General features: G+C 48.9%; 10 protein-coding genes, besides 1 other annotated feature; 5 read left to right on the forward strand and 5 right to left on the reverse strand.

Annotated features, from left to right (window-relative positions):
* Positions 1 to 970: 970 nt before the first annotated feature.
* FFUJ_10518 (probable beta-glucosidase 1 precursor) lies at positions 971 to 3,779 on the reverse strand (the record flags this gene model as incomplete). XM_023569311.1 has 5 exons in its annotated part: positions 971 to 2,848; positions 2,895 to 2,983; positions 3,030 to 3,463; positions 3,498 to 3,510; positions 3,557 to 3,779. The coding sequence occupies 5 exons, from the start codon at positions 3,777 to 3,779 to the stop codon at positions 971 to 973; spliced, it is 2,637 nt and encodes an 878-aa protein (XP_023437209.1).
* Positions 3,780 to 4,315: 536 nt separating this feature from the next.
* On the reverse strand, positions 4,316 to 6,265 carry FFUJ_10519 (related to aflatoxin efflux pump AFLT; the record flags this gene model as incomplete). XM_023569312.1 has 6 exons in its annotated part: positions 4,316 to 5,054; positions 5,116 to 5,389; positions 5,439 to 5,816; positions 5,871 to 5,921; positions 5,970 to 6,196; positions 6,246 to 6,265. The coding sequence occupies 6 exons, from the start codon at positions 6,263 to 6,265 to the stop codon at positions 4,316 to 4,318; spliced, it is 1,689 nt and encodes a 562-aa protein (XP_023436542.1).
* A 1,086-nt stretch (positions 6,266 to 7,351) lies between these two features.
* On the forward strand, positions 7,352 to 8,796 carry FFUJ_10520 (related to dienelactone hydrolase and related enzymes; the record flags this gene model as incomplete). XM_023569313.1 has 3 exons in its annotated part: positions 7,352 to 7,667; positions 7,725 to 8,168; positions 8,225 to 8,796. The coding sequence occupies 3 exons, from the start codon at positions 7,352 to 7,354 to the stop codon at positions 8,794 to 8,796; spliced, it is 1,332 nt and encodes a 443-aa protein (XP_023436543.1).
* An 828-nt stretch (positions 8,797 to 9,624) lies between these two features.
* On the forward strand, positions 9,625 to 12,149 carry FFUJ_10521 (related to nicotinamide mononucleotide permease; the record flags this gene model as incomplete). XM_023569314.1 has 16 exons in its annotated part: positions 9,625 to 9,870; positions 9,924 to 10,085; positions 10,135 to 10,242; positions 10,288 to 10,358; positions 10,409 to 10,519; positions 10,568 to 10,594; positions 10,643 to 10,685; positions 10,752 to 10,782; positions 10,826 to 10,930; positions 10,978 to 11,094; positions 11,143 to 11,548; positions 11,597 to 11,668; positions 11,715 to 11,761; positions 11,809 to 11,882; positions 11,938 to 12,068; positions 12,125 to 12,149. The coding sequence occupies 16 exons, from the start codon at positions 9,625 to 9,627 to the stop codon at positions 12,147 to 12,149; spliced, it is 1,776 nt and encodes a 591-aa protein (XP_023436544.1).
* Positions 12,150 to 12,897: 748 nt separating this feature from the next.
* On the forward strand, positions 12,898 to 14,673 carry FFUJ_10522 (related to 4-coumarate--CoA ligase; the record flags this gene model as incomplete). XM_023569315.1 has 2 exons in its annotated part: positions 12,898 to 14,541; positions 14,590 to 14,673. 2 exons carry the CDS (start codon positions 12,898 to 12,900, stop codon positions 14,671 to 14,673), a joined length of 1,728 nt encoding a protein of 575 aa, XP_023436545.1.
* Positions 14,674 to 15,146: 473 nt separating this feature from the next.
* FFUJ_10523 (uncharacterized protein) lies at positions 15,147 to 16,475 on the reverse strand (the record flags this gene model as incomplete). XM_023569316.1 has 2 exons in its annotated part: positions 15,147 to 15,830; positions 15,882 to 16,475. 2 exons carry the CDS (start codon positions 16,473 to 16,475, stop codon positions 15,147 to 15,149), a joined length of 1,278 nt encoding a protein of 425 aa, XP_023436546.1.
* A 919-nt stretch (positions 16,476 to 17,394) lies between these two features.
* On the reverse strand, positions 17,395 to 18,083 carry FFUJ_10524 (uncharacterized protein; the record flags this gene model as incomplete). XM_023569317.1 has 4 exons in its annotated part: positions 17,395 to 17,547; positions 17,598 to 17,728; positions 17,782 to 17,917; positions 17,970 to 18,083. The coding sequence occupies 4 exons, from the start codon at positions 18,081 to 18,083 to the stop codon at positions 17,395 to 17,397; spliced, it is 534 nt and encodes a 177-aa protein (XP_023436547.1).
* Positions 18,084 to 19,628: 1,545 nt separating this feature from the next.
* Positions 19,629 to 19,720, reverse strand: a tRNA (tRNA-Phe).
* Positions 19,721 to 20,481: 761 nt separating this feature from the next.
* FFUJ_10525 (uncharacterized protein) lies at positions 20,482 to 21,165 on the forward strand (the record flags this gene model as incomplete). The annotated part of the gene is made up of 1 exon (XM_023569318.1): positions 20,482 to 21,165. The coding sequence occupies one exon, from the start codon at positions 20,482 to 20,484 to the stop codon at positions 21,163 to 21,165; it is 684 nt and encodes a 227-aa protein (XP_023436548.1).
* Positions 21,166 to 21,903: 738 nt separating this feature from the next.
* Positions 21,904 to 22,845, reverse strand: FFUJ_10526 (uncharacterized protein; the record flags this gene model as incomplete). Its single annotated transcript, XM_023569320.1, has 1 exon — positions 21,904 to 22,845. One exon carries the CDS (start codon positions 22,843 to 22,845, stop codon positions 21,904 to 21,906), a length of 942 nt encoding a protein of 313 aa, XP_023436549.1.
* A 3,294-nt stretch (positions 22,846 to 26,139) lies between these two features.
* On the forward strand, positions 26,140 to 27,421 carry FFUJ_10527 (related to integral membrane protein PTH11; the record flags this gene model as incomplete). XM_023569321.1 has 6 exons in its annotated part: positions 26,140 to 26,310; positions 26,361 to 26,465; positions 26,515 to 26,674; positions 26,756 to 26,888; positions 26,936 to 27,003; positions 27,054 to 27,421. The coding sequence occupies 6 exons, from the start codon at positions 26,140 to 26,142 to the stop codon at positions 27,419 to 27,421; spliced, it is 1,005 nt and encodes a 334-aa protein (XP_023436550.1).
* Between the last annotated feature and the right edge of the window lie 349 nt (positions 27,422 to 27,770).

Below are 27,770 nucleotides of genomic sequence, written 5' to 3' on the forward strand. Positions count from 1 at the left end.
ACTGGCCAAGCAGACACTTGCACGTTCTCGCCCCAAGACAAGAGACAAGATTGTCCCAGTAGCGTACCCCACTGCAAGGTACCCCTGGCCCTGGTGATCGGCCTAACGAGAGACACTAAGAGACCGTTGATTCGCTAGCTCGAGGATCTCATCACGAGGAGAGCCTGAGTGGTCAGCGGAATTTATCCTCCCTCTTTTTGTCTCACCCCAAAAAAGAGAGTGAAAAGTCAGCCCGACGCGCCGGTTAAGGCGGGGAAGATTGGCCCAAGGATTCCGGGAGAATGGAGGACAATCATACAAGGGTCGAGGTTACATCTGACGTCCTTTGACTGCTACTCAGAGCAGAAATGAGAGAGAGAGGCAGCCGCCACTTAATTTTCCATTACCGCGCCGTCAAGCGAAAAGTTCCGCACTACGGGCGATTTCACGAGACGATAAACAAGTGGCGCCTCTGATCACAGGGGCTCAATCTTGACCTCGCTCCCGATCGCCAGGTAAGTTAGTGACCTAAGACTTTTAGCTCCTTGATCCGCAAATTAGCACACAGATTTGAGACAAACTCCACTGAATCTACTCCCAACGAGAAGACGGTATTTGCAAGATGTGGACTCTCCGTTACCTAAGCGCGAGAAATGTGCGTTTCAAAAAGCTCCATATTTTGCTATCGCAACAACGATGACGACAGGGTAATCCCACTAAAATAGATTTCTTGTCCAACCTGAAACTCTGTGCAAAGTTTACATAAAAGCATCGCGGCAAGTGGGCGGTAGATGCACTGACACAGTCACAGACAGTGCACAATTCATAATTCCAGCCAGAGGAACATTTGCTATTGGTCAATTCGTAAAGCAATCAATCCCCTATTCAGTTGCAGCACAGCCTGGTCAAAAGATGAAGATCGCCCATGGCGTTTTTGACAGATCAGAGCTAATCAATCCCCGGCTGCAACCTCGGTTCTCCCTCAGATTGACTAATCGTATGATACTGGTCCCTTGACGTCGTGCTCGCAGCCCAAATCGTCAGTGAAGCAGACAGCGTCCAACTTATCGCTCGCAGACCCCAGCCAAATCTTAAACTCCCCATCAAGGACAAGCCAGTCCTGAGCCTCGACATCCCAGACGCTCAAGTCCTTCCTGGTCAAGGTCAATTGCACCGTCTCACTCGAGCCAGGCTCCAAAACCTTGGTCTTCTCAAAGTCGCGCAGCTGGATGACGGGAGTCTCGTATCCGGCAACGCTCGGAAATTGGACGTAGGCCTGCACAGAAGCTTTGCCGGAGAATTTGGAACCTGCGTTAGTCACCACCACCGACAGAGTATAAGCTTCGTCCCAGAGAGCAGGGTTGCCGCCTGAAACACCGCCCGCCTTGGGGAGAGCCGTCTTCTGCGCGGTGGAGTAGCCGTCTGGGTAAGGGTATTTCGACGTCTCGGCTTTGGCGGCCGCGGACTTTGCGTCGGATTCGGAGAGCCAAGAGTATAGGTAGCGCCAGATGGTTTTAAAGCTGCTGGGTTTAACCGCTTCTTTGTAGTCTGGAATGTCTTGCGAATAATCCAGAACCTTTCCTTTTGCGGGTCGCTTGGGAGGATACTGGCTTAGCTGGATGCCTCTCTTGATGGTCGCATTCGTGTACGTGAAGTTGGTGTAGCTCAGTCCATGGCCAAACGCATACCGAGGTTGAATATTTTCCTTGTTGAGCCAGCGATAGTCGATGAACAGTCCTTCACTGTAAGTATCTTGCGGCGCATCGATGAAGCCCGAGTCGATGAGCTTGGTGACACTCTCAGGCATATCGTCCTCCTTCTTAGTAATGGAATAGGGTAAGTGGCCGCAAGGCGACGCATCGCCAAACAAGATGTTGGTCAGAGACTTTCCAGCCTCTTGTCCTGGAAGATGAGCGATCAGGACTGACTTGACCGATGGAAGGTCAATCCATTGGTCGACGAGGACAGGCCCGACAGTGTGAATGACGACCACAACATTCTTGTACTTGGCGGCGGTAGCTTTGATAAGTGCATCGCCGTTATGCCAAACGTTCAATTTGTCCGCATTCCGATCACCGTTGTTACCCTCAACCGTGTACTGATTTTCACCCGCATCAGAAGTGACGAAAACAATGGCGACATCGTCGTCGGAAGGGCTCGGAACAGATGGAAACTTGTCAGTGTTGTAGAATGTCACGTCCGCGGCCTCCTTCTTGATAGCGCCGATGGGATCGTCGAGATACATGTAGTCGACTGTACCCGATCCCCAACCTTGACCTAGCGTGCCTTTGTTGCAGCTTCGATCGACGCAAGCATTGGCGCCATCGGGGTTGGTTTGTGCACCAGTGCCAAAGACCTTGAGTGAGCTCTTGGTGCTTAGTGGAAGTAGTTTTTCGTCGTTCTTGAGGAGAGTGATGGCGTCTTGGGCGATCTGTCGGGCGATCTCATCATGATCGTCCTGGACTTGAACAAACTGGTTGACGACTCCCGAGGGCGAGTTAGGCCATGCTGCTGGATACAGAGGACCGACTCTGTCGTATGTGTTGGTGTCAAAGTTGACAGAGGGAAAGTCCTTGTCTTGTTCGAACTGATACCAGGTTGCCACGATGCGAGTCGCCATATCGTTCAGTCTCGACATGGGAACCGAGCCATTGAGTGCCGAGCGGGTTAGCTCGTACATCCATAGAGAATTGCCAAAGAGAGGGATGATAGTATCACCAGGCATGCTCATGTCCATTCCCGCAATGGCTGATTGCACGCCAGTGATCTGAGAGAGCCAGTCTGTCATGACGAAGCCTTGGAAGCCCAGCTCCTCTTTCAACAAGGCGTTGATGAGATATGAGTGCTCGCTGGATATAGTGCCGTTGACCTACGCATGTTAGCCATGGTGAGCGAGAAGCGGTAGATAGACCAACTCGGTTGTAAGCTGTCATTGTCGCTCCTACTCCGACTTTCACTGCCTCCGCAAAAGGCCAGAGATACAACTCATGCATAGTTCGATCATCTATGATGGTTAACCACGTAATATCAGGAACGACGAACGCTCTCACCAATGTTTGCCGAGTATGCAGGAGATACAAGATCAGTAGTTTGTCGTCGATACATCTCCTGCTCATTTCCAATAAGATGCTTGACCGTAGCAATGACTCCCTGCTCCTGGACACCTTTGATAGTCTCTCGTGCGCCAATACCTTGTAGCGATGGGTCTGCTCCAAAGCCTTCCCAGTTGCGTCCGCCCTTTGGCTTACGCCCGATAGGACCAACGGACGGACCAAGCCAGACGTTGACGCCCTTACCGCGTGCTTCCTTTCCGATTGCTACACCGCGTTCATACATGAGCTTCTTGTCAAAGGTTGCACCGGCTGTGATGCCATCTGGGAAAGCAGTTACGTTGTCGGCTAGTCGAACGCCATTGGCAGCGTCGTTGAGACAGAGCTGAGGGAAGCCAACGCGATGAGCTGATCCGGTGTTACCATTGCAAGGTCTGTCATGTCAGTATGCGTAGTCATGTGAGAGACAAAGAATCGTACCCTAGTAGCTGTTAGCAGGGTTCCGTTTCTCTAGCGATGATTCTTACCCATGAAGAGACCAGTACCAGCTGTGATGTTGGTCTTTTCAGCCAACGTCATAGAGTCGACCATCTTCTTGGCTCTGGCATAGCTATCTGCCCATGTTTCATCCCATCCTCCATAAGGAGCGGGATAGTATGGTGCAGCAACAAACCCATCGGCGACATTCTTCGCGGCTGAACCCACGGCCACCAAGTTGGCTAGGGTGAAAGCAACCTTAGCGAGAGTCATTTTCGTATCAATTGAGTCTTGACTACAGAAGGTTGAAACATCGAAAGGCCTTGCGATCTTATACTATACAAGTCAACTAGTAGCCAGTATAACATGATCAACCTTATCGCACCGAATCTAGCATCCAATTCGTACACTATCTCCGAATTAAAAGGTCATGTGTGAATGTGCCGTGAAGAGCGCATGGAATTTCGAACGAAACCTTGATTTTAGTTGTTAATTGTCCAATCATGTCCGCGAAAATGTCGCTCTACGGAGTTGATATAGCAAAAAGGGTATGTCATCCGAACGATGCAACAGGGGGAGATGAAGATCAGCTGAATTAATTCTCTACCGAAAACGGTGAAAGAAACGAAACATGCTATTCTCTCAATTGAAATGCCGAATAAACATGTGATTCTATCAAGATAGGCTCGAGATGCGTGCTATCTATGCATCATAGTTGATATCGACCTCATGCTATCCTTCCCCGCTCGGCTATATAGCCGTCGCTATACACCCTCTTCATCGCCTTCAAGGGTCGACCACGAGGTCCTTTATTCACCTCCTTCCTTCTTTGACTTGATCTTTCTTCGCTCCATTCCGATACTTGCCAAAAAAGCGATGCCGCCAAGTGCCGTCGATACAAGGAAGGCATTTGAGATGCCATACCTAAACGCATCTCTGACGTAGGCGAGAGAGTCAGCCGACACGACATGTTCCAAATCAGTCCCGCCCGCTGCGATAACGGCTTGTATGTCAATGTCGGCTATTGTCTTTAGCCTTTGGCGGAGAGAGTTCTGGAAGACGTTTTGGGAGATGGACAGACCCACTGAACCTCCCAGGGCTTGGGATAGGATGATCAGCACTGTTCCCAGGGGAATGTCACCTGCACTTAATACGACTTGTACAGCGAAGATTGGGATTTGGATCGCTATACCAAAGCCAGCCCCAGCTAGAACTTCATAGCCGAACCATCGCGCTGTTGGGGTGTTTTGCGAGATCGTGTACAGCAGACCTGCACCAGTTGTGAAAATGGCTGAGCCGGCCCACATGAACGGTACGTAGTATCCTAGCCAAGTGATAATAGAGCCGGTAATAAGAGTAGCTATCGTGACGGTAACCCCGTGAGGAAGAATGTCAACACCGGATGTTTGGGGGTCCACTCCTTTGACAGCCTGGAAATAGAACGGCAGATGGTAACTCTGCGTGGTCATAGCTCCCTGATACAACGCAGAGAACAGACATCCTAGGAAGACGGATCTCTGTGAGATGATGCGAGGGCGAATCAAGGCGCTATATAAGTCAGAGACGAAGACGTCAGATAAGAAGGTGCCTGAGATGAGAGGGGACTTACGCTTCTCCTTGTCGTATTTGAATGAACACGAACAGTGTCAGAAGAAGACCAAAGCCAACCAAACAGCCCCATACACGTGAATCGGACCAAGGATGTTTGGTGCCTCCCCATTGAAGAGCAAGGAAGAGGCATACCAGAGCTCCTGCAAGAATCAATGCGCTTTTGAGGCCGAGGCCAAGTATCTTTTCCTTGAGACTATGGTCGCTATCTGGAGCTTCACCGAGTGAGAGAGGATAGTAAAAACAGATTATAAGAGCCATTACGGCACCCAGAGCTTCGCCATTAATGAGCACAGAGATGGATGTGTTGGAGAGGAAACTCACGCAAGTTGATCCAGAAACAGAATCTCCAAGTGAGTTGTTTAGAATGAGTGAAGACACCACCAAGTGAAGGGCCAATGACTGAAGCAATACCATACATACTGGATATTATGGCCAACAGCAACGGTCTTTTTCTCATCTCCACAATCTTGGAAATGATGATCATGGCGCCGCAGAAGATACCCGCTGCACCGATTCCAGCAATGGCTCTACCGATAATGAAGGCTGCTGAACTCGGTGCTGCAGCGCAAAGAATAGAGCCCCCTTCGAAGATTATGGACGAGATCAGGTATACCCATTTGAGATTGAAGAAGGTATATATCTTGCCGAAGGTAGGTTGGAAGGACATTTGGGTGAGGAGATAGGCCGATGCATACCAGGCTGCCGAAAGACTATCAGTGGAAAAGCTTGCTCGAATAGATGGGTGTAACTTACCAACGTCACCGAGACTGTCGAATTTGCTCGTAATCTTTGGTATAGCAGTAGCTTCAGCCAGTCAGCAGAAGTCCAAGAATACAGAGGTGAATTTCTTACCAATGATGCTATTATCCAGAGCAATCATCAATACACCGACCATCAGTGAAAGTGTCATCAGTACCAAGGGTAATCCATGAAGGTAGATATCTTCTCCGTGTACCGATTCCCCCTCAACAGTCTCATCTTGATGTACACCTGCCTCGAGATTCGCCGGCGCATCCGGTTTCTCCTTATTTCCGGCCTTCATAGAAGCATTGACTGGAGGTTTAGTGTCCTTCTCGTGTCTGTTACAGTCAGTAGCCTTGATCTTCTTGCTTTGTTAGTTATACTGACACTGGCTCTCGAGGATTCATTCTGGTGTCCGCAATGGTTACTCAGAACCTCTCAACAATTTCTTAGCGTCATCTCCAAGCTTGCGAGGTTTACAGAGCATCTTAAGTAGTCTGAAAGTAATCTGTCAATATTTTCTTGGGCATCACACCATGTAATCCGGCTGCATCGATGTATTACGTGTTTTCCAGCGTCGCACTCGCACTCGCACTAACCACCGCATTCGCCAGTCAGAAGATAAGCAATGCATGAAAATCTGATCACCACCAACGTTATTTAGACACTGGTTGCTAAGCACGACTCTTGACTCGATCACTTCCCTCATAAATAGCTTCGTTTTTGTGACAATCACCTGAATGCTATCTGGACAAAGCTTTTATGCATAATTGTTAAGGCTGGAATCCCGGAGGATAGCTAAGTGGCGGTCAGCTAAGGTTGATGCAGTAGTGCAGCTTCTTGATAATGATATTAGGACGTCTCACGTATACATCCCTAGGGTGCATATGTTGCTTTGAGGCTTGTGTAAGCACTGGTGGTTTTATCCGGATCGTGCTGACGCTGTCTGACTTTTTGTCAACACAAAGCTAGATGGATTATAAATAAGCGGCTGACTACTTCACTATAGCCATATGATCAAGTGTTTGGAGATAAACAAAGCGGAGGATCCAAATTCAATGTCGCAAACACACCGCTTCATATTTGCCATCGATCATCAGGCAAGGGAGGATGCTTAGCATGACCGAAGGATGAATTGCTTGTAGTCGTGCTTAGCTCCCAAAATGGCAACTTAGTACATCAAAGTAAGAAGCTTAATTGACAGCCCTTGGCTGATTTATTGCCCGTAACATTCTTATCGATGTTCGAATGTTCGAAGAACAGCGAAAGATGAGGAACTGCAGGGTAGCTAAGATTTCAACATGGCCAAATCAAGACGCAGCATCGGATGAGTCAGCCGCAACACGCACTGTTCTGACATCATCATCACGCTCAAACAGGGTCAACTGTTTGATCTGAAACTTGGAAGTTGGAAGTGGACAAGAATACATCAGGTTATTCGCATCCTCTGAACTCTCAAAATTTGTCAATTATAATATCAAAGAATTCCCAATATGAACATCAACATTCCAAATCTCATCAAATCCGCCGTCCCAGAGGCTGAGGGGCGCAACGTCCAGATCATCTCAGACAACAGGACCAATCACAGAGACCAGAACTTTCTCTCGGGCGATTTCCCACGCAATCCACCAAAACTTTACATAACCGGTGAAAATGACGATTTTGACGAGGTCACTCTAGCGGAGTGGAGAGATGAGGGGTTTGATGTAGAGTATATCTCAATGGAGAGCTGCGGTGATGGATATCTGAAGAAGATCAAGTCGTTGAGCAGGGAAAACTTGGGTCCCTGTGAAAAGTTTGGAATCGTCGGTAAGTGAACATATTACTAGGAAGAAAGAAGATAGCAGGAGTGTTGACCGGGAGTAGCCTACGATGACGCAGCAGCTATTTGTCTCGAGCACTTTCACATTCTCGACAACAACCCTGAATTCAAGCTCGGCCTTCTCATCGCCTACTACCCAACCCGCATTCCTGACACCAATGGAAAATTCCCCAGCAGTATTAGCGCCCTTGTTCATCTAGCAGCAGGCGAAGAAGTCGGTGTTGTCAAGCAATCTCAAATGGTGGGTATCCAAGGCAAGAAACGCGTGAGACGCACCAAGATCCAGAGCGGCATGGGCACTGGCGGAAAGCTTGACCTCGCGTATCCTAGTTACACATATGAAGCTGAGCCTGGCTTTGCCGAGCATGATCTGGATGAGTATGATGCTGTTTCGGCGGAGCTGGCTTGGAGTCGAAGTTTGGCTGCGGCTAGGAAGGTGTTTGGCATCAACCCGGATCTAGAGCTTGTTCTCGAGCATAACTTGCAGAGTAAGTCTCTGTCGCCTCACAATGGGGGATTCTTGAATAAAACTGACTTTCAGTAGGTAAATTCTTTTCTAAGAACCTCGGCAAAGCATTATCGACTTTCACCACGCACAAGACCCCTCACGTCACTTACATGCCAACTCTAACCGGTGCAACTGGCGCAGCTGAGCTGAAGCGCTTCTACTCCGAATCATTCACAACTCCGCCCTCACTCAAGATCACATTATTATCACGTACTATCGGAGTTGATCGCGTTGTCGACGAAATGCACGTTCAGTTCAAACATACCGAGCAAGTCCAGTGGATGCTCCCAGGAGTTCCACCTACGAACAAGAAGATTGAGATTCTCATGGTGAGCATCGTTGCAGTCAGAGGTGGAAGACTGTACCAGGAGCATGTCTACTGGGATCAGGCCAGCGTGTTAGTCCAAGCAGGGCTTCTCGATCCCAAACTACTGCCGCAGTCGGCAAAGGATCTTGGTCTTCAGAAGCTTCCGGTAGTAGGACGACGAGCGGCGAGGAGAGTGTTGAAGAACAGGGATGCGAGTGACGATGAGGGGGAGGCGGACAATGAACTGATTCCGGGATGGAACAAGCAAGAGAGCGAGGGTAGCAAGAACAACCAAAAGTAATATGTAGATGATGGAAATGCCTCAGATATTTAACGATCATCCGAAAGAATAGGCCATGGGTCCGGGTCGTCTATGATACGGTACTCCGTGATAAAGACATCACTGGGCTTTATCCAGTCCAGCCTATCTTTCTTTGTCCGCACTAGGGTTTACCGATAAATTGGCAAACTTTAAACCCGAAAGATACTGTTTTCATACTCTATAAATGTTGGCCGACGGTGAATCTTGGGTCGTGTTCCATTGGCCTGTTCGTTAACTTACTCTGCAGAAGAGCAATGTAGGCAAACAAATTGTCGTAGACTTAGAGATTGAGTAATCAATAAACTCATCGTGGATTTTCTGTATGTAGTTATATTTAAACATTAGGACATTATGTATAAACTTGTTTCTAAGCTTAAGCCAAGGCTCGCCCCATAGTTGTCGTGATGACATTTTTGAAACGATCACGACATTGGATCCGCATATTGCCAATCGATGTCGCAAGCAACAAAGTCAGTGGCGATGGGCCCTGATGTAACGATTCTTCAAAATTTCTGCATTTCCTCGGAAGATCGACCATTTTTTGTCGGAAGCATGTCTCCTATTGACTAGTATAGGCAGTTTTTGCATTGATATTACTTGCATAGAACCACTTGGGTATCGAAGCGACGGTGCACGTTGATCTCGCAATGGCTGACCCCCAATTTATTATTTGGGGCTCATATCTCGCAGGGTTACATTAAGAGTTGGAAATTGTTTAAGTAGCAGTGATGTGACCGCTTTCTCGCGGTTTGTAGTGTTCGTGCGTGCTGTATCATATCAAGATTCGGTCAAGGAAACGATTGCACTATGTCGCATCATCAACCTGCCGTCGTCCCGTCGTCGGGAGTATCAGACTCTCCTTCTGACAACGGAAGTCTCAAAGGGAAAAGCAAAGCGGAAAACGATGGATATCCAAGCGACTCAGTGCCTCCGACCGCACCGGCCCTGGCTGCTCAGCAGGGGCAGCGCATGGAAGCGGCGATGGGAGATGCGATCCTACGATTTCTGCGAATAAGAAAGCCTCGAAGGAACGACACCTACGATCTCGATGCGGTAGGGACGAGAGCGATAAACCTTTATGGAGACGGAGACTGACTCGAAGAAAGGTCGCGACGCAGCCGAGTATCTGGGACTCTCCCGACATCGAACGATATAAAGAACTGTATATCCACCCGCAGTGGGAGAATTGGTCGGCTTTTGATCCCAACTTCCGCTGGACATGGCGTGAAGAGAATGCTGTTCGCCACAAGGTCGACTGGAAGATCATGGTAGGAGCAAACCCAGTTCTGTAGTGGTATCGGAGACTGACCTTTGTAGGTTTGGATGTGTATCATGTTTGCAGCATTGAACATTGATAGGAATAACATCCAGAACGCAGTGTCGGACAACATGCTTGATGATTTGGGCATTACACACGCCGACTACGTGAGTTCCTTCAACAGATGGGAGACGTAACGCTGACGGAGGCAGAATATTGGACAAACCATCTCTCGAGTTGGCTTCCTTGTTGCTGAGTTGCCCTCGCAGCTGATCTCAAAGCGGTAAGCCCATTGAAAACCTCTCGTTTGTCTTCATACTAAACTTGCTGTAGAATTGGTCCAGATATGTGGATTCCTATCCAGCTTTGTATCTTCAGCCTTATCTCGGCGATGCAGTTCTTTTTGAAGGGCCGTGCATCATTCCTTGCTACAAGATATCTCATGTGAGTCTTCTGAGAACAAACGACCTGAGCTCTTGCTAATACTTCTAGTGCAACATTCCAAGGCGGCTTCATCCCGTAGGTCTCCTCGCCATATTGCCCTGAAACAAACCTAACAAAGGACAGCGACACGATTCTTTACCTCAGCTACTGGTACACTGGCACAAGAGTATGTCTAAATTCGATGGGAAACACGAGAAGGCTTACTGACTCCCGCAGCTCCCAATACGACTAGCTTGGTTCTGGATGTCTTCGCAACTCGGCAGGTAACAGATTGGCTGCTAGGAAATGCAAGCTGACAGGTCACAGTCGATATCGGAGTTGGTTTTGCAGCTGTTGGTATGCTCTCAATGCGTGGAATGCTTGGATACGAAGGTTGGAGATGGCTCTTCCTCATCGAAGGAGCCTTCACCTGTACGTTGATATCGTTCGCGAAAGTCGCTCTGCTAACGAAGTCGCAGTCCTGATCGGTGTCGCATCCTTCTTCCTGATGCCTCAATCACCCGCTAGAACAAAGAGCTGGTGGAATCCGAAGGGTTACTTCACCGAACATGAACAGAAGATCATCGTCAATTCTGGTAAGTAGTTTACCAATCAGTGGCGGACTGGGTGCTGACGACGCGCAGTTATTCGCGATGATCCCCAGAAGGGAGGCATGTACAACCGACAAGGTCTGACCGTCCGTCAAATCTGGGAATGCACCAAAGACTACGATATGTGGCCTCTCTACGCTCTAGGCCTTCTCTTCGGCCTCCCCAAGTACCCGGTCAACCAATATCTTACGTTATCCTTCCGTGGACTGGGTTTCAACGTCATCGAGTCCAACCTTTTGTCCATTCCATATATCGTTGGCTCTTGCATCACAATGCTTGCGATCACAGCGTTCAGTGAACTCGTCAACAACCGAAGCTTTGTCTCAATGGCGGAGGATGCTTGGTTGCTCCCATGCTTCGTGGCACTCATTGCGTTGCCTGACCCGATCGGGCCTTGGGCTTACTTTGCCATCTCGACCGTACTTCTGTCTTTTCCATAGTGAGTATCTTTCCTCTCAACGGAGTGCGCTTCTCTGACAGTTCCTAGCACCCATCCCATTCAAGTCGCGTGGACGAGCAGAAATGCAGGATCGGTACAGAACAGAACAGTCTCAGCATCGTAAGTACTCGCATTGCTACAAGGTATCGTGTCTGACAATGTATAGACTTTACAATATGTGGGTTCAAGTCAGTGGAATGATCGGAGCAAACAGTGAGTCCCCATGACACCGCGTGAGCTAAGTCACTGACGTATCATAGTCTATCAACCAAGCGACTCGCCACGATACTTCAAAGCCAATACAGGTCTACTCGTCATTTGTGTATGGATGTGTGTGAGTATCACTCATCGCCTTTGTAAACGATGAAGCCAGACTGACATCTTGACAGCTCATTCAATATCCCGGAACCTTCTTTTACTATCGGTGGAGAAACAACCAGAAGGCCAAGAAATGGGACGCCATGACCCCAGAGGAGCAGCATCATTACAGGACTACCACGACCGATAAGGGCAATAAGCGGTGAGCTTCCGTTCGGCTGCGGATGGAAATGATACAATTTACTGATTTATATGCAGACTCGACTTTCGTTTCGCGACTTAGTCTTGGCAGCCGAGGCAGAAGATCTTGGGTGAATGAGGACGCACGGATAGCTCCCAAATCGCGGTGACGGCCGTTGTTCGGAAGGATGAGCGTTTGACAAGAGTGAGATTGCTTGTATTACATGTCACTGGTCTTTATTTTAATCCTTGATCAAGCCTTAGTCAGCGTGATACACACTCTTCAATCCATTACCACTCTGAGCCGTGAACCTTGTTGTCCAACCACTCAGAACCAAATCCTTCAGATTGACTTTCTAGCATGTTACATCAATTGGAAAACGCCGAAACCCAAAGATTGACCGAATCGCCAAACCCTCACTTCCATCGCATCTCGCAAACCTAACCCTCCTCACTCAACCTCCCCCACCTTTTTCGGATCAAGGAACCCGCAGCCGTTTTCCAAAATCCAAGCTATCTCTCAATCCGTCCACCAGATCGTGCCTCGGCTTTTTTCCCTCGAATGCTCGATCGTCGCAAGCGAGCCGAGGGTCGAAACGCGGGGTTGCAGTGCCCAAAGGAGGAAAGATTGGTTGCTACCCCACACGGATTTGCCATGGGAATTCATCATTTGGTGGTCGAAACAGCTTGGTCTACCCCAGATTTGCTGTTCAGCTTGCTGTAGGCCGGGAAAACGTGTTAAATAGCCCGTAATTGATCTGTTATTCTCCTCTTTCCATGCCTGACCTCTCTTGAATGATTGTGAAATCTGTTTCCATTGTTCTCAAGTTTGTCTGATATCTCTGTTCAATATGGCTCTTCATTCACGATGGTCTAAGCCCATCCCAAAATGCTCCCTGCAGCAATGGGTCTTTGGTTCAGCCTCTGAGCCCATGGAAGAGGGCGATAAGCCCATCCTCATCGATGCAGATCGTCCAGACACGCACTTTCTCACAAAGGAGCAATTCCGACTTCTCTCCAAACAAGTCGCCCTTGGTCTCATGAAAGCCGGTCTAAAGCCAGGAAACAGAGTGCTGATGTTTTCCTCCAACAACATCTACTTCCCATGCGTCTTCCTCGGTATCTTGATGAGCGGTGCAATGTTCACTGGCGCCAATCCCGGATTCACACCACGAGAGCTTGCGTATCAACTCAAAAACTCTGAGAGCACGCATATGTTTGTTGTTGCGAACCAACTACCTACCGCTTTGGAGGCTGCTGAGACGGTCGGCCTTCCAAAGGAGAACATCTTTGTTATCGATCCGTCTGTGCTCCCGCCTGTTGGAACAACACCAACTGCAGCCTCGATCACGAAAGATGGTCTTCGCATGTGGACTGATCTTGTAGCCGATAACCAAGCACAGGCTAAGAAATGGGAATGGACAGAACCCGCAGATCCAGAGACAGCAGGTTGCTGCCTCAACTACAGCAGCGGCACAACGGGCGTTCCAAAAGGCGTTGAGATCACTCACACCTCATACGTTGCCAACGGCTTAGGTGTTGTCCTTATCTCAGACCTAGAGCCTGATCCCGAGCTTCAAAAGCGCACCAAGGGCCTCGCCTTTCTCCCCATGTATCACGCATACGCGCAAACATATTTCATATCCATCTATCCCCATCTTAACATCCCTGCATACATCATGCCCGCCTTTGACTTCGAGAAGATGCTACAGCACATCCAGCGCTTCCGCATCACAAGCCTCCTCTGTGTCCCTCCCATTCTGGTCTACCTGTCAAAGCATCCTCTTGTCAAGAAATACGACATCACCAGTGTCGAGCGCCTCGGATCTGGCGCTGCACCTTTGAGTAAAGAAGTTGCCACGAGTGTTGAGAGGCTGTGGGCTGATGGAAGCGTCAACGTCAAGCAAGGTTGGGGTATGACAGAGGTTACCTGCACCAGTATGACTTGGGACCCTCGGGTTGTGTGCGATCCTTCTGCGGTCGGAGAATTGGCGCCGAACTACTCGGCAAGGCTCATGCATTTGGATGGCAAGACTCCGGTGACGAAGCCCGGTGAGCGAGGTGAGCTTTGGGTCACGGGACCTACTCTGATGAAGGGTTATTGGAAGAATCCCAGTGCCACAGCTTCAACAATCCACGTTGATGAGAATGGCACGAGGTGGTTGAAGACGGGCGACATCGCATTCGTCGAGTCCTTCGAACCCGGAGCCATCTTCCATATCGTCGATCGAATCAAGGAGTTGATCAAAGTCAAGGGCAACCAGGTTGCGCCAGCAGAACTGGAAGCCGTGCTCTTAGACCACCCTGAGATTGCAGACGCTGCAGTCGTTGGCGTTCCATATGAAGGCGATGAGGTCCCCCGCGCGTATCTCGTCAAGGTCCCTGGATCACAAATCACCGAAAAGCAGATCATTGATTGGATGGAGGCTAGGGTTGCAAAGTATAAGCGTCTTAAGGGCGGTGTCTCTTTCGTAGATATGATCCCTAAGAACCCGGTAAGTGATCCCTACAAGCTTTACGGCATGTCGCTAATCTTTTGTCAGTCCGGGAAGATCTTGAGACGAGAACTGAGGGAGAAGGCGAAGGAGGAGTTGGATCCCAATAGAGCGCCATCTTCACGGCTCTAGATACAAGCCACGTCTTGGTTCCAGTGAGTACAGAATAGAGACGAACGTATTGAGAAGTTGGAGAGGCATGGGAGCATTGTACCGTATTAGCGTAAATATATTCGTATTTTATGGTGCTTGTACAAAAGCTTACAGCTTCTTTCTGATTAACTATCATTGCGGCCGAAAGTAACTTGAGCAGGTACCAATATGCCAACCTTGGTCCTGAATCCTGGCTATCAAACGTTCCTCCCTCTCAAATCTCATCTGTCAATGGGACGCAGACACATTAACTCAAACATACCACAAAGAGACGACAACCCAACGCTCCGGATCAGTGCCACTGGTGTGAAAATGAACATATCCTTGTCGACAAGTGGCACAACGTGAGTCTGCTGAAGGCCACAATCCCAGTAGCGTCTTTTTCCTTAACCCTTCGCCAGATATCGAGTTTGGCTCGTCGCTCGTGCGGAATGCGCCTGGTAACTCAACACTCAGGCCATGGGTACATCTGTCTGCTGACCATCAACCTGGGCGAGCTGATCATGCTGCTCAATCACCGCACGAAGTTCTTCGAGTGACAACCCCTTCTCATGGAGTACCTTGTCAAGAGTTGCAATGGCTGAAGGACTAGTTCTGACCAAAATTTGAAGGAACTCTGTGTATTTGACAGTCGTGCCGAGTCTGTCAGCAGCTGCTTTCTTTTCCTCGAGCTGGGGCGTCTCGCTGTTCATGAACTCCAAAGCAGGGCGCGCAGCCTCTTCTGTCTGATGGCATGCCAAGTGAGCCGCACCAAGTTCCGCCTCGGCTTCCTGGAGAGCGCTGGCTTTGGCGGCCAACTGAGCCAGCACGTGTTGCTGCACGGCCTCGAAATTCTCAGCGGAGGATGGCATACAGAGTTTCTGCGAGTCAGCGAGGTTCTTGAGGCAGTCGCTGAGTGTTTCGTTGTCCTTTCGAAGGCTTTCGACTTTGGCCTCGGCTTGGAGGGAATATTCTTGTGCGGCTCGATATGCCTCGAGGCAGGGCTGGTGGATCTCCAGCTCATGGTTTATGTGGTGCTGTTGAAGCTCCAAGACGCCGATGAGTTGCTCGTGTTGCTTGCGCAAGTCTTGCACATGCATCTCCAGGTGATGATGAAAGACGTCGGTCGCCTTGATCCCCGGGGGGCGGTCGTCATACTGTCATCCTATTAGTAAAGCCTTCATAACGGGCAATGAATGAGAGCTTACATTGTGCTGGTCAGCCATCATAAAAGGTGTAGGAGCGGCTGCCCGAAGAGGTTGCAGATATGATGCCGCTTGGTTGCAGACACGCTTGTTGGGCGGATTGACGGACGTCGCCGAGATAGAACGGTCTCGCTTGTTAGTTGTTGGATTAGGCATTGGAGAAGGTGTTGCAGGAGCTTCTTCGTGTGAATTAGACTCGCCCGGTGTGATGGTGGTTTCGTTGTGAGTGACGGCGACGATACTATCAGCAGTGGCCTCGTGCTCACGAGCGGCATCTGAGAGCTTCTGAGAATTGATGGCAACCAAGATGTGTTCGAGCCCTCCTCGGGGAAAATACTCGTCTGCCATGGCCTCATCGTCGTCATCCGTTGCTCCAATCTCGTGCTCATCTTGACGCTGAGCAGCAGGCTTCGAAGTACTTCGAGTGCAGCTTGCGGGCTTGATTGCACTAACGAACTCCCTGGTGGCCTTGATATCTCTTATACGAAGTACATTCTGCTGGCCACTGCGGACTTCCTCCTGTAGATGATCCTTGATGACAGACACATCGCAAACCTCGGTGGCTCGTTCGAGTAGGTTGGCTAGGTCTCCGAACATTTTGCGATTCTAAAGCGTAGGTTGGAAACCGGCCAACCACTCCCAAGGCTTCTGGCCCACGACGTCTTCAATGCGTTGAACGTAGCGTAGGATGGATTTTCTGTCTGCCGGGTCTTGAGTGACGTTCGATGGCAACACCATCTCCTCAAGATCAGCCGCCAGGCTTGCAGTTGGGGCCGAAGATGGCTGAGCTGGCGAGACTACTGCCTCTTCAGCGTGTGCCATGACTGCGGCGAGGATGAAAGTTATACAAGATGAGCAGCGGTGAAAGTGATATCAGTGATGGGGATAAAGTGAAGGGTGAGGTGTGAGGAAGAGAAAAGAAGAGCAGAGAGATCAAAACAGAGCAGAACTCTCATATGACCAGTAGCCGCTTGTGCAACGCAAGCACGTGACTGCAGCCTCACTCTTGACGCTGTGTAACATCACAGCCTGCATCTCATAGGCTGTGGGTCATCATTGCCATCAAGAAGTCTGTGCTTGCGTCGTGTGTATGAGGATGCCTGGTTTCCAACAGTGCCAGCCAGTGGTTGTCATAGATACCGAGATGTCCTTAATAAAGGGCAAACGGAAACTGGAAAATGAATAACAACAAATAAAAAGCATGATGCATTCGTTTTCTCAAGGTGTTTGAAGGCTTAAAGCTCGCGGAGGTGGTAGTTTGCTGAGTGTAAAGTCTTAAATCTCATGCTACTTTCAAGGACAAGCTCTATCATCGTGCTTCTAGTCGCGTGAAACTTGATTATGTCCGAATAACCTGAAAACGGCCATATTTAAGGAACAAATACTAATACTATTATGCGTATGTACGTATAAATCCATTCATCTTTTGCGTATCCAATCCTATATGCTTTTCACAATACTTAGGTCCTTTTTTCTTTTTTGGCAAAGCATCGTTGCTTGGTGAATATTGGTCTTTTTACATGAGAGCAAACAAGAACATCATGGAAGCCCAAGCCATTCCGATAGCCGCAACTCCAGTGCTGAGAGAGTTGGCACCAGCAGTGGGAACAGGTGTAGCGGGAATGGGCGCGGGTGCAGTTGGAGTGACGACAGGAGGGGCAGTAGGAACCTACATGGGTCAGCTTCTTCATCAAGTATTAATAAGGTATCTATACTTACGACAGGCGGGGCGGGAACAACGGGTGCAACGGATGTTGGTCCCGGAGCCTTGGACTCAGCTGTGGCGCTCGGGACGGCGGTGATAGTGACGCCAGCAGCTTGGCAGAGTCGAATGCCAGCGGAAATCGCAGCTATTGCGATCAGCGTATGCTCATATCGTGTCAACAAGATTCTCAACACTTACCAGCGGCATCACGAGGGCGGCAGCTGGTGCCGACGCAGCTGACGTAGGATTCGGCGAACCCCGGAGCTTTGCAGACGCAACCGGGATCCTCAGAGCCGCATTTGCTATCTTGGATGGCCTTCAGGGCACAAGGTTGCTGTTTGAAGATGTCAGTTCAGCCTTGAGGGTAGTGGTATAATTTGGCTTACTGCACACTCGGGAAGGACACTGCCGCCGCCGCCTTGTCCTCCAGCCTGGGAAGTTGATTGCGCCAGGACAGACGAGGAGAGAAGGGCAGTGGTGAAAAGGAAGAAAGACTTCATTTTGAAACTGTTTGTAAATTATATTGACTCAGGTTGTCCAGATGTAATAGTCAACGATAAGTGATTAGTCTTTCGTAGAAACTTGCCAAGGAACATGGGGTTGTTGGCTTATATAGGTGACTACTTCTTCACAAATTCCAATAACACACCAAGAACAGAATGGCAATGGAGCTGGAATGAGCCAACACGCGAGCTCCGCCGTTTGGGAGGCTGGAAAGACTCCGGAACGCACGTGCAACTCACGTTCCTATTTGTCCAAGGCTCAAGCTCAAGCTCAAGGTTCAATGGTTGCAGCGGCTCAGATCGAGGGTGCATAGTCTGGAGATATCCAGGCCAATCGGAATGACCTGAGGGCTGACCGCGCAAAGGGACACCCGAAGAACGGATACGGCCTCTAAGCAAGTTGGCGAGCGACCGTCATACGCCGAGAGAACAGCATATTTTCTTGCTTTCTTTCATGTAACTACAGGGACTTGGGAATTGGTTCAGCTCAAGGTTAGGCAGAGCAATATCTGCATCACAATGTGCAGCTCTTTCTGTATTCTTTCCATTGATCAATTGCATCATCTTAATGGGTGCATCGTATTTTCCGACGCCTTGGCGTTAGAGTTCAAGCCCTATCGACATTGCCATGGTACCTTGTCAGCTTATCAGCCTTACGGTCCAAGAGCTTTCAGCTATCGATGGAGCTGACGCGCTGGACTTATCACAAGGTAGGCCCATCGATGCTGAGCTTGGGGAGAGCATTGGTGGTAACCGTCTCACTTTGTTTCTTGGAGATGTCTATGGAACTTCTTTTCCATCCTCAGCTGAACTCAATTGAGGTTCAATGATCAATGCCAGACAGAGCTATTCATCATGACTCCATCTTTAGAGGGGTAAGCATCGATCAGCAGGGCGAGCTGCGGGTGGCTTGTCAAGCTTCAATTTGGCTTCGGCTACATCGGTTGGCGCCTTTTCCGATGGTTTGGCTTATCCCATCTCTTCATCCTGGCAATTCCATTCTTTCAGATGGCTACCTGGACTCAATGATCTGGGTATGCTTCCGTGACAGCTCTAGCTTCGAGTTACACTATAATCATGTCAGGGAACACAATATACCACTTGTGTTCCAATGTCAGGTCGCATGAAGAAAAGACTCCAGATAACTCTATATTGGGGCTTTAGTGCTAACCCTCAGCTGAAACGCACATATTAGTGGCACTCATGTCGATGCGTCTGTAGTGTAACGCGCAGCCTTCAATGGCTCCTTGATAGCTCGTATCAAGCTGCAAGATGCTTAAGTTTAGAGTTACTGAACACGGATATTCCGGCACAATGGCATCATTCGCATGCGAGCTGCACGAGACACAGTGGCAGAGGAGGCATCATCACGACAACAGGTATGAGCTCGATGTTGCGACACGCAAGCGAAGACAGCTACCACACCAAAAGCTATGACTTCTCACTGAAACAGTAAAAGGTCCTGATGAAATCGCAAGGATGTTGTTGATATGTGTTGTGTACATAAGCGAAAAAGGATTAGAATGCAAAAAAAGAAAAGATTGCGGTTTATGTGGATCGAACACATGACCTTCAGATTACGATTCCCGAAGTTTGACTTCAGTCTGACGCTCTCCCAACTGAGCTAAACCCGCCAATCAACTAAGCGATAAAGAATCAGCCTTCTCCTCTAGCCTATGATCCAAGCCTCTGATTGCCCTCCGCCGTTTCCCTGCTGAAGCTGCTGAGAATTTGTTCTTTGAAGAATCGAATGAGAAAGCAGACAGTCATCATTCCACGCTCATGGCCTCGCTTTGAACGCTGCTCCTATATCCCAATTTATTTAGCTGTCAGCTGGTCCGATAAGCCGCGACGCTCAGAGCCCCAGAAGTTGTTTGGCAATCGCGTTTGCTCGTAGACAGCGACAGAGCCTCATGTCCAATTTGTCCCCCAGGATCATTATTTGGTATGTCACCAATGAATCGGGATGCTTCCCAGGCACTAAAAGCGGCTGTTCGGGAAATTCTCGCTTGGCTGAGGTCATAGCTTAATTGAAGGATTCGAGAAATCTCCCTCCATCTTCCTTCGCCGTGTTAATATTCACTGTTGCAAGCCAACAGAAGCAACACGCCTGGTGCACCGTGTTTCTCTTATATGGCCAAGGCTTCCTTCCACTGAATCAGCTGGTATAATGACACCATCGTGATGCCTATGACACTGTTGCACAAGGCTGAGCAGGGCAAGCACGATCCTTCGCGTTTCATCGACGACAGCGGGTCGCCATGATTGGCACTCCAAGCATCTAATTTAACTCCCCCACCGACCGAGCAAGGAGAATTCACGGATATAAACAACGCCTTGTCAGCCCTTCACTCTTCATTCCCAGAGTCCCAGCACAGTTTCATTCCGGCCGACCATGGCATTCACCAAAGTCGCGTTGCTCTCCCTCCTTTCCCTCGTCGCGGCCAGGGACGCGCTCCAAAGCCCCACCGAAAGCCCTGTTCTCGGCGAAGTCACCCCACAGGGCTGCTTCAGTTCCCTCCCCAGCGAAGCTGATGGACGATCCGACACCTTCAACAGCTTCGGCTCATGTGCCGACTACTGTCAAAAACAGAGGAAGACGGTAGCGATACTCAAGGATGTGGAGTGCATTTGCGCTTATACCTACCCGGCCAAATCCGCCCTGGTAGACGACGACAAGTGCAACACGCCTTGCCCTGGATACGCCAAAGACGCCTGTGGTGGAGAAGATGCCTACAGTGTTTTCAACCTTGGTGTGGACTTGTTACCTGGCAATGAGGGTGACAAGAGGTCGGGCACAACTGCCGATACGACTGGTTCGACCAAAACTTCTGTTGTGACGACTGCGACCGAAGTCTCTACCACCAACGCTGAGACGACTCCTGCGCCTACGACTGAGGCCCAAGAGACAACATCCGCCACCAAGCCTGGAAAGGCTTCTGCGACCGAAGCCACGACGAGCGACAGCACTGCGGTGTCTACGCCCAGCGCATCTGCATCATCAGTCCCCGACAACGCGTCGCGCAGACTCAATAACCCAATCGGCAACTTGGTTGGACTGTTGCGACACCTGCTATAATGTTGGACTGGTGATGGGGAATTGAGGGTTAGACTGTGATGTACGATATCGATTGAGCGACAGATTGTCCTGATCACAGAGGATCATATCAATACACACATGATAGACTTAGGCTCACGTATTAATTGATCATGAAACTTTGAGCTATTGAGACCTCTGACGATAGGGTCCTCTTTATACGACGCCGGTTCTGTGCTCCAACGCATCTTCAATCACTGTAAATCGGGGGCATTTCCTACAAAGTACGACTGCCAATTGACTTTTTGTGCCTGAACAGCTAGCGCTTAAATCTCTTGGTCCCAACAGCAATGTCTTTACGATAGTATTCTTCGTCCAGATCCCGACCGCTTTGTAATTTCATGTCATGCATTGATAATGTGCTGCTGGTCAGAATGCGCCCGGTAATTGAATGTGCTGTTGAAAAGAAAGTGAAACGACCGCTATAATTTAGGGGATGCCCGCTGTTTCCCAGCGCCATCCGCACCAGGGACAATCCTGGGCTATGGCCTCTGAGAAGACCAGCAGGTTTCCATCACAAGCGTCATAGTTTGGATCCATTCAATCTCAACGAGAGGGACAACATTCAGATTTGGCATCCTAAGCATTTGGCTCTTCGCAGCAAACAGTATCGTAGTCAGGTAGCCATATGCTCATTAAACAAACAATTTGTATCGCCCAATGACCCAGCCCCAACAAGCTGATCCTCGTCTAGCGCATGGCAAAAAACGTGCGGCTTCATCAACACGTCAAAACTGTCGATGAACCATTCGCAACCTTAATGAAATTCGGTGGTCCAGACAACTCTTCATCAGGATGCTCCTTCTTCTCCTTTTCCAACGCCCATTCAATTGTCCTCGGTGTATCAGTTGTCCAAACAAGTCTCATGAATATCCCCGTATATTTCAGCTCGGAAGAATGTGTCAAAACCCAATGTTCTACGCCTCCAACCTTTCGGTGCAGTCCAAGGCCTCCCTTTGCGCCATAACATGTTTGGATACCGCCAGTATGACTCTCTTTAAGACCGTGCAGCATCGCGAGTTTCTTTGTCTTGGGCTCTGACGCGAGGAATGCTTCGAGGGGTTTTGCGTCGAGCTGCACGCCGTGAGGAGAGTCTAGAATTGCTTCGTGGACTTCTTCGCCGTTGACGGTATGGGACCAGATTATAGCAAAGACAAAGTTCAGTTCGCTTTTGCCGAGTATCATCAGTGGCGTAAACCATCTCGGAACAGGTTCGCCTGGATGTAGGTCCGGTGAGTTCCAAGTTGTCGCCGATGAATCGAAGTTGTTGATGATTTTGATGGTCTTGAAGTGATTCCATGGCTCGATGATAGCAGCGCCAGGTGCTGTTGCTATGACGGGAATCTCGGGAGGAAACGTCTTCAGAGTCTGTGGATGTAGATGGTCGGAGTAAAAGAAACCAAGAAGGACAGCATCGAGTTGCCTTGCTGACTCTTGGGCTTGAGCATTTGCTGGCAGATGCGCCGAGGCAGCTTTCTCGATCTCGCGAATCAGAGTCTCCAGGTCTTCAAAGGTCGAAATTCCCTCCTTTTCAACACGAGCAAGGTGTACGATCCATGGATGTCCAACATGGGCAGCTCCATTCAGCCATGGTTCAAAAGCAAGATGGTAGAAGACCTTCCCTGTAGCAGCCCTCTCCTCCTCTGGCCTAGGGAATGACATTAACCAGCTGTTATCGCCATTTAGAGAGGTGAGTATCGGTCGGAGCGGTTTGCTAGGGTCCGACAGGTGTTTGGTAACGGTTTCTTGCGGTGATTCAGCCATTTTGTAGTTCTATTGATGTACCAGTGAAGTTCGGCATGTCGAAAATGGTCTAAGGTTGAGCTTAAGAAGCGGAGGAGTCGATGACGGCATGGGGTGATGAGATGCTTAGCTCATTCCAAACAAAGCGGCGGTGCAACGTCGTGAACGCCCGCTCATCTTGGCTAGTTGGTGATCTACAGGGTATCGCTTCTTCGTCTCACGGTTCCATCAGTGAAGCGGGGGCATGGAGCGGTAACACTAGTTCAGGGTCTACAAGAAACGTGCCATAACCACGGGAACTCTGTTGCATTGTCTGGCTAGAGAAATTGCCTCGTGGGGATTGTACTGATTGCATTTATCACAAAAGAAAAGAGGGACTCTGGTGCAACTGGTTGAGGTTAGGTCTGAATTCCTGTTGTCTCACCAGCAGTAAGCAAGCGAACTAAAATCTCATCGACCATCATCTGGACGTCTCCCCGGGGCAAAAGCGGGATTCCGGATCCTATCTCCGCAACACTGGGAGGGCGATACAAGATCGATTCGGCTTGGCTGTTTTCCACAGACACTAGGATGTGATGTAGGCGATTGAAGCATTCTCAGCCTGCGAGTTCTTTGCCATATTAACGGCAACACTGTACAAGCATAATCCAGGACCAGGGCCTGGGTTGCAAGGCGAACCAACACTTCGCCAATGCAGGTGTCAATCCCTTGCCCAGATCTTCAAGTGTTATTTCAGGATGACGAATAGGCAATCTTATGCGTAAGCCTACGTGAAATTGCGCCGTGGTGTTGACTGCAAGCAGGGCTTCCACTTGATCCTCGGCACCCTTTCCGACGATTTCCTCCAACGGTCTTGATTCGTCAATCCTTACAGGTTGCATCGAGCTGCCACTTACCCTGTAGGAGTATAGATCAAGATGTCAATTTCCATTTTGCGGGGTAAAATATGCATTTAATTAAAGAAATACAATTCGGCAATCGGACAAGGCACTTTGCTTCACTTTGTCACCTTCAAGTGGTAGATTGTACGAAGTAGGTTGTATGTTGGTACCGGTTTGTTGATTCGATGGATGGTGCGTTCAGCTGTTAGTATGTGTTTGGGCTGCCCAATCCGATCAAGACTCACCGGCACGGCATATCGGAACTGAAGGACAAGGATTAGCACATGCATGTGCAGATTGAAAAAATACTTTTGGTTTCAGCAAAATAATATCGCGCGAAGGATGGCACTTATAGCATAAATTGAGACCATCGAATTGAGCGCATCTATCTTCACTAGAGGCTCAATAATTGGGTCTGTAGATCAGCTGACAACCTTCCACGGGATTGAGAAAGAAACAGACTGCGAGCACTATAAGCGATACCTCAAATAGTATAACGATAGCCATTTATATCTCATTGACCGCAAACTCACTGTACCCATGTTCTGAGCCAATGTCGGACCGATGCCAAGGATCACAGTCGGAGGAAAGTAAAGGCGATTATGGCCGATTGACAGGTTCAGCCTTCGCCTATTAGACTTTCATCTTCATAAAATGCAGGCATTCTAATTGCCTTCGTGGAGGGGTACAGTAAACCCCTCAACTCACCTCGGCCCTAATTCAAGACATCGGATTGTACCCGAGGCATGGTCTTACCTCCGCGGGCTTTGATCTGTTGACAGAAACAGAAGCAATTCCACAAAATTATTGGTAATCACTGGATATTTCACTGTCTCACAAATCGATAAAAAAGCCAAGTGATTTCTCTTCTAATTAAAGAAGGTCTTAGTAATGACCCGCCCGGGTTGTAACAATGCCGAGGGATATGCTACTCAGTACTATGGAGCAATAGTCCAAAAACGATGAAGATGAGATGTCTGTGTCTGTGTATCTTCTAGATCATTATTAATGTCAGACTAGCTGCTGTTCGTTGGGCTGAAAAGAGTAAGTAGTTCGTTCCAGATTATAAGCATGAGGGCCACGAACCGTTACAGGGATGCAACAGGCTGGTTAGAGACAAAGCCACATAATAGCGTCGTCATAGCGTTCAAAGGATCTCCGGAAATGATTCCTAGCGATGGAATCAGGGGTCCAATCGATCCAAGCACGGCCAAGTCTTGTCTGTTCCAAACAAAGCCACAAAATTCGTGTCATATCAGTAGCGCTCCGGATACATGGGAATAGCTTCCTAGCTCTTACTCCAGGTCTAAAAATCATTGGTCTGGCCATGCTAAGTCTCGATCGGTTCTCGGAGGCTTTTCGTCCCAGCATCGCCAACAATCACCGCTAACAAGTGCCATAACAGGTATGAAGGCTTCTCCAGCAAATGAAGCTATCGGGCTTTCGGGAATAGTGCCATAGAGCCCGATTTCTGAAGCGAGGGCCTCTTGCAATCGCACTAACCTGCCGTGCATATAATCCCTGTCTTTACCCCTGAATCTGTGATCAAGCTCTAACCCTTCAGGTTGTCGTTTTCCCTTGAGGGTTATGGAGTCCGAGTACCTAACCTTGCTAACGTGAACCGTTATCTATGGTGGAGAATAGCATCATGAACTTTTGAACGAGCTTGGCGGATAAGATCAGCGGCGGCTGGCTGTACGCTCTGACAATGTCCACATAATATCCTGTATATCTGTGGCTTTGCGTTGCAATCAGGCGATTACCTGCGTCCGGGATCCTGGGTCGAGTCATTGTCTGCAGCAGGGCTTCAAGCCACCAACTTGGCAGCTTTGCGTCAGCAAGAAGCAAGCAAAAGTTCGCTTGAGTTAGTGGTTTCTCAGATCTACGCGGGGATTCGACTGACTGGCTGGGCACTGATTCCAGCTGTGCATGCCACGTAAAAAAAGAGCCTTTAGCAGAAAAATCAACTGGCATGACCCTAGCAAGCCATGTCGACGCTTCAAACTGAAAGCAGTCACTCGAAGCGCTGGGCGCAGATCCATCGATCGGGCTTCACGAGTCAGCACCCCTGGCCGACTAGGCGTTGTCCGCGAGATATCCTTGGTTCGGGGACCTCGATAAGGTTCACTAGACTGTGCTACTAAAAGGATGAGATGGGTGGAGAGTCAAAACGCGGGGAATGGGCCAAACTCTGTAATACCCGGCGGGCTTGGAGCCGTTGCTAAAAAGGAGGGAGAGGGCCAGTTGCTCAAAATGCCAGCCCTGCGCTGCCTAGATTTCGTATTTGTTTTTCGCGCATGTGAGTGTGGATTTCGACATCGCATCGCCCATCATGCTTGATGAGAGCGCGACGTCAGTGGACCCCAAGGGTCTAGGGCGTGTCCTGATTGTTGTCTCCATCATTTTCTTGATCCTTACCGGAATAGTTGTTATTCTGCGTTGTGTTGTTCGATTGAAGTATCGTCTCTTTGGTATTGATGATGGTCTGATGCTTATCGGATGGGTGAGTCTGTGTCTCAGTGAGACAAGACAAAACAATACTAACCCAGCCAGATACTACATGTTACATTCACTGCTGTTGGTATGCGTGCCATTTACGCAGGCGTGGGAACAAAAGATAAAGACTTGAACGCATACCTGCAAGTCGATGGTCGAAAGGTACTTCATCTCGAGTATCAGCTCAACACTCATGCTAACCAGGACGCAGTGGATGTGGATCGGTCAAGAAATTTACAGTTTCTCGTTGATACCTCTCAAAGCGTCCATCTGCGTTACTCTCCTACGCATCGCCGTCACCAAAACTCATCGAAGGATCGTCTGGACAACCCTCATCTTTACTATTGTCACCACATTATATAACGCCATCGGTACTTTTTTCGCATGCATGCCCATCTCTGCCAACTGGGACAACCGAGGAAAATGTTCTGTTAAATTTTTAATGAGTCTAGGCTATGTCGTGTCCATTAGTGCAGTTGTTTCGGATTGGATTTGTGCTGTTTTGCCTATTTTCATGCTCTACAAGTCCCACATGAGGAAAGCCACCAAGGTCTCGGTCAGCATCATCCTTGGTCTGGCTGCATTGTAAGCTACTATAGCACCGTCGATTTTCATGTCTAACGTCAAAATAGGGCCTCGCTCTGCACTATTGTTCGTTTACCTTATCTGAGAGCATTCGCACAACCTGTTAATTACTTATGTCAGTATCTCATAAGAACATCATTTTGGTAACCATACTGACAGGATTAGACAACGTCGGAAACATAGTCCTCTGGTCCACCCTCGAGTCGGGAATTGGAATTATCGCTGGGTCCTTACCGTCACTACGAAAACTCGTCAGCTCTCGTTTCCATTTCGACTCATCAACGGGTAGCTCCCCGACTCACATCACGCCATTTTCTGGAACCAGTAGAGCCGTTATCACTTCGCAATCAGTGTCGGCAGGGCGACGAACTCACAGGGGCGAGGTTGGTGATAATTGGGAGCAGCTTGATGATGTTGAGGGCGCATCCAGTCAGAAGATTTATGTCAAGGTGGACTTGGAGATGCAGTCTTTGGAGAGACCAGAGACATCGAGGGAGTCACATGGGTCCCGCGAAGATTTGGTACATCCATAAATAGACTTTTAATAATATTTGTATTCTAGCTAGACTCTAAAAGGGACAACAGTACAGAGAAATGTGCCCAGCCTTGCGTGTGAAGTATCTATGTGCTGGCCATACGATGAGCCAGATGTTGAATTCCATGGTCAGTTTCATAAACTCTTCGTGAAATATCAACTTGAGAAATCAGGAATTCCTTAGACTGTAGCATAACTCACGGTTCTGATCTTCTCTTTATGCCTAGTTTTATCCTGTTCTTAAACTTGTTAAGGATATTTAGGACAAGATGAAGATAATTGAATACACTTAAACGATATAATTTATAAGATACTGAGCTAATATGTAACGCACTTTTATATAAGCA

The sequence above is a fragment of the Fusarium fujikuroi genome, chromosome FFUJ_chr10 (genome assembly GCF_900079805.1).
Source record: "Fusarium fujikuroi IMI 58289 draft genome, chromosome FFUJ_chr10".
Taxonomy (NCBI): Eukaryota; Fungi; Ascomycota; class Sordariomycetes; order Hypocreales; family Nectriaceae; genus Fusarium; species Fusarium fujikuroi.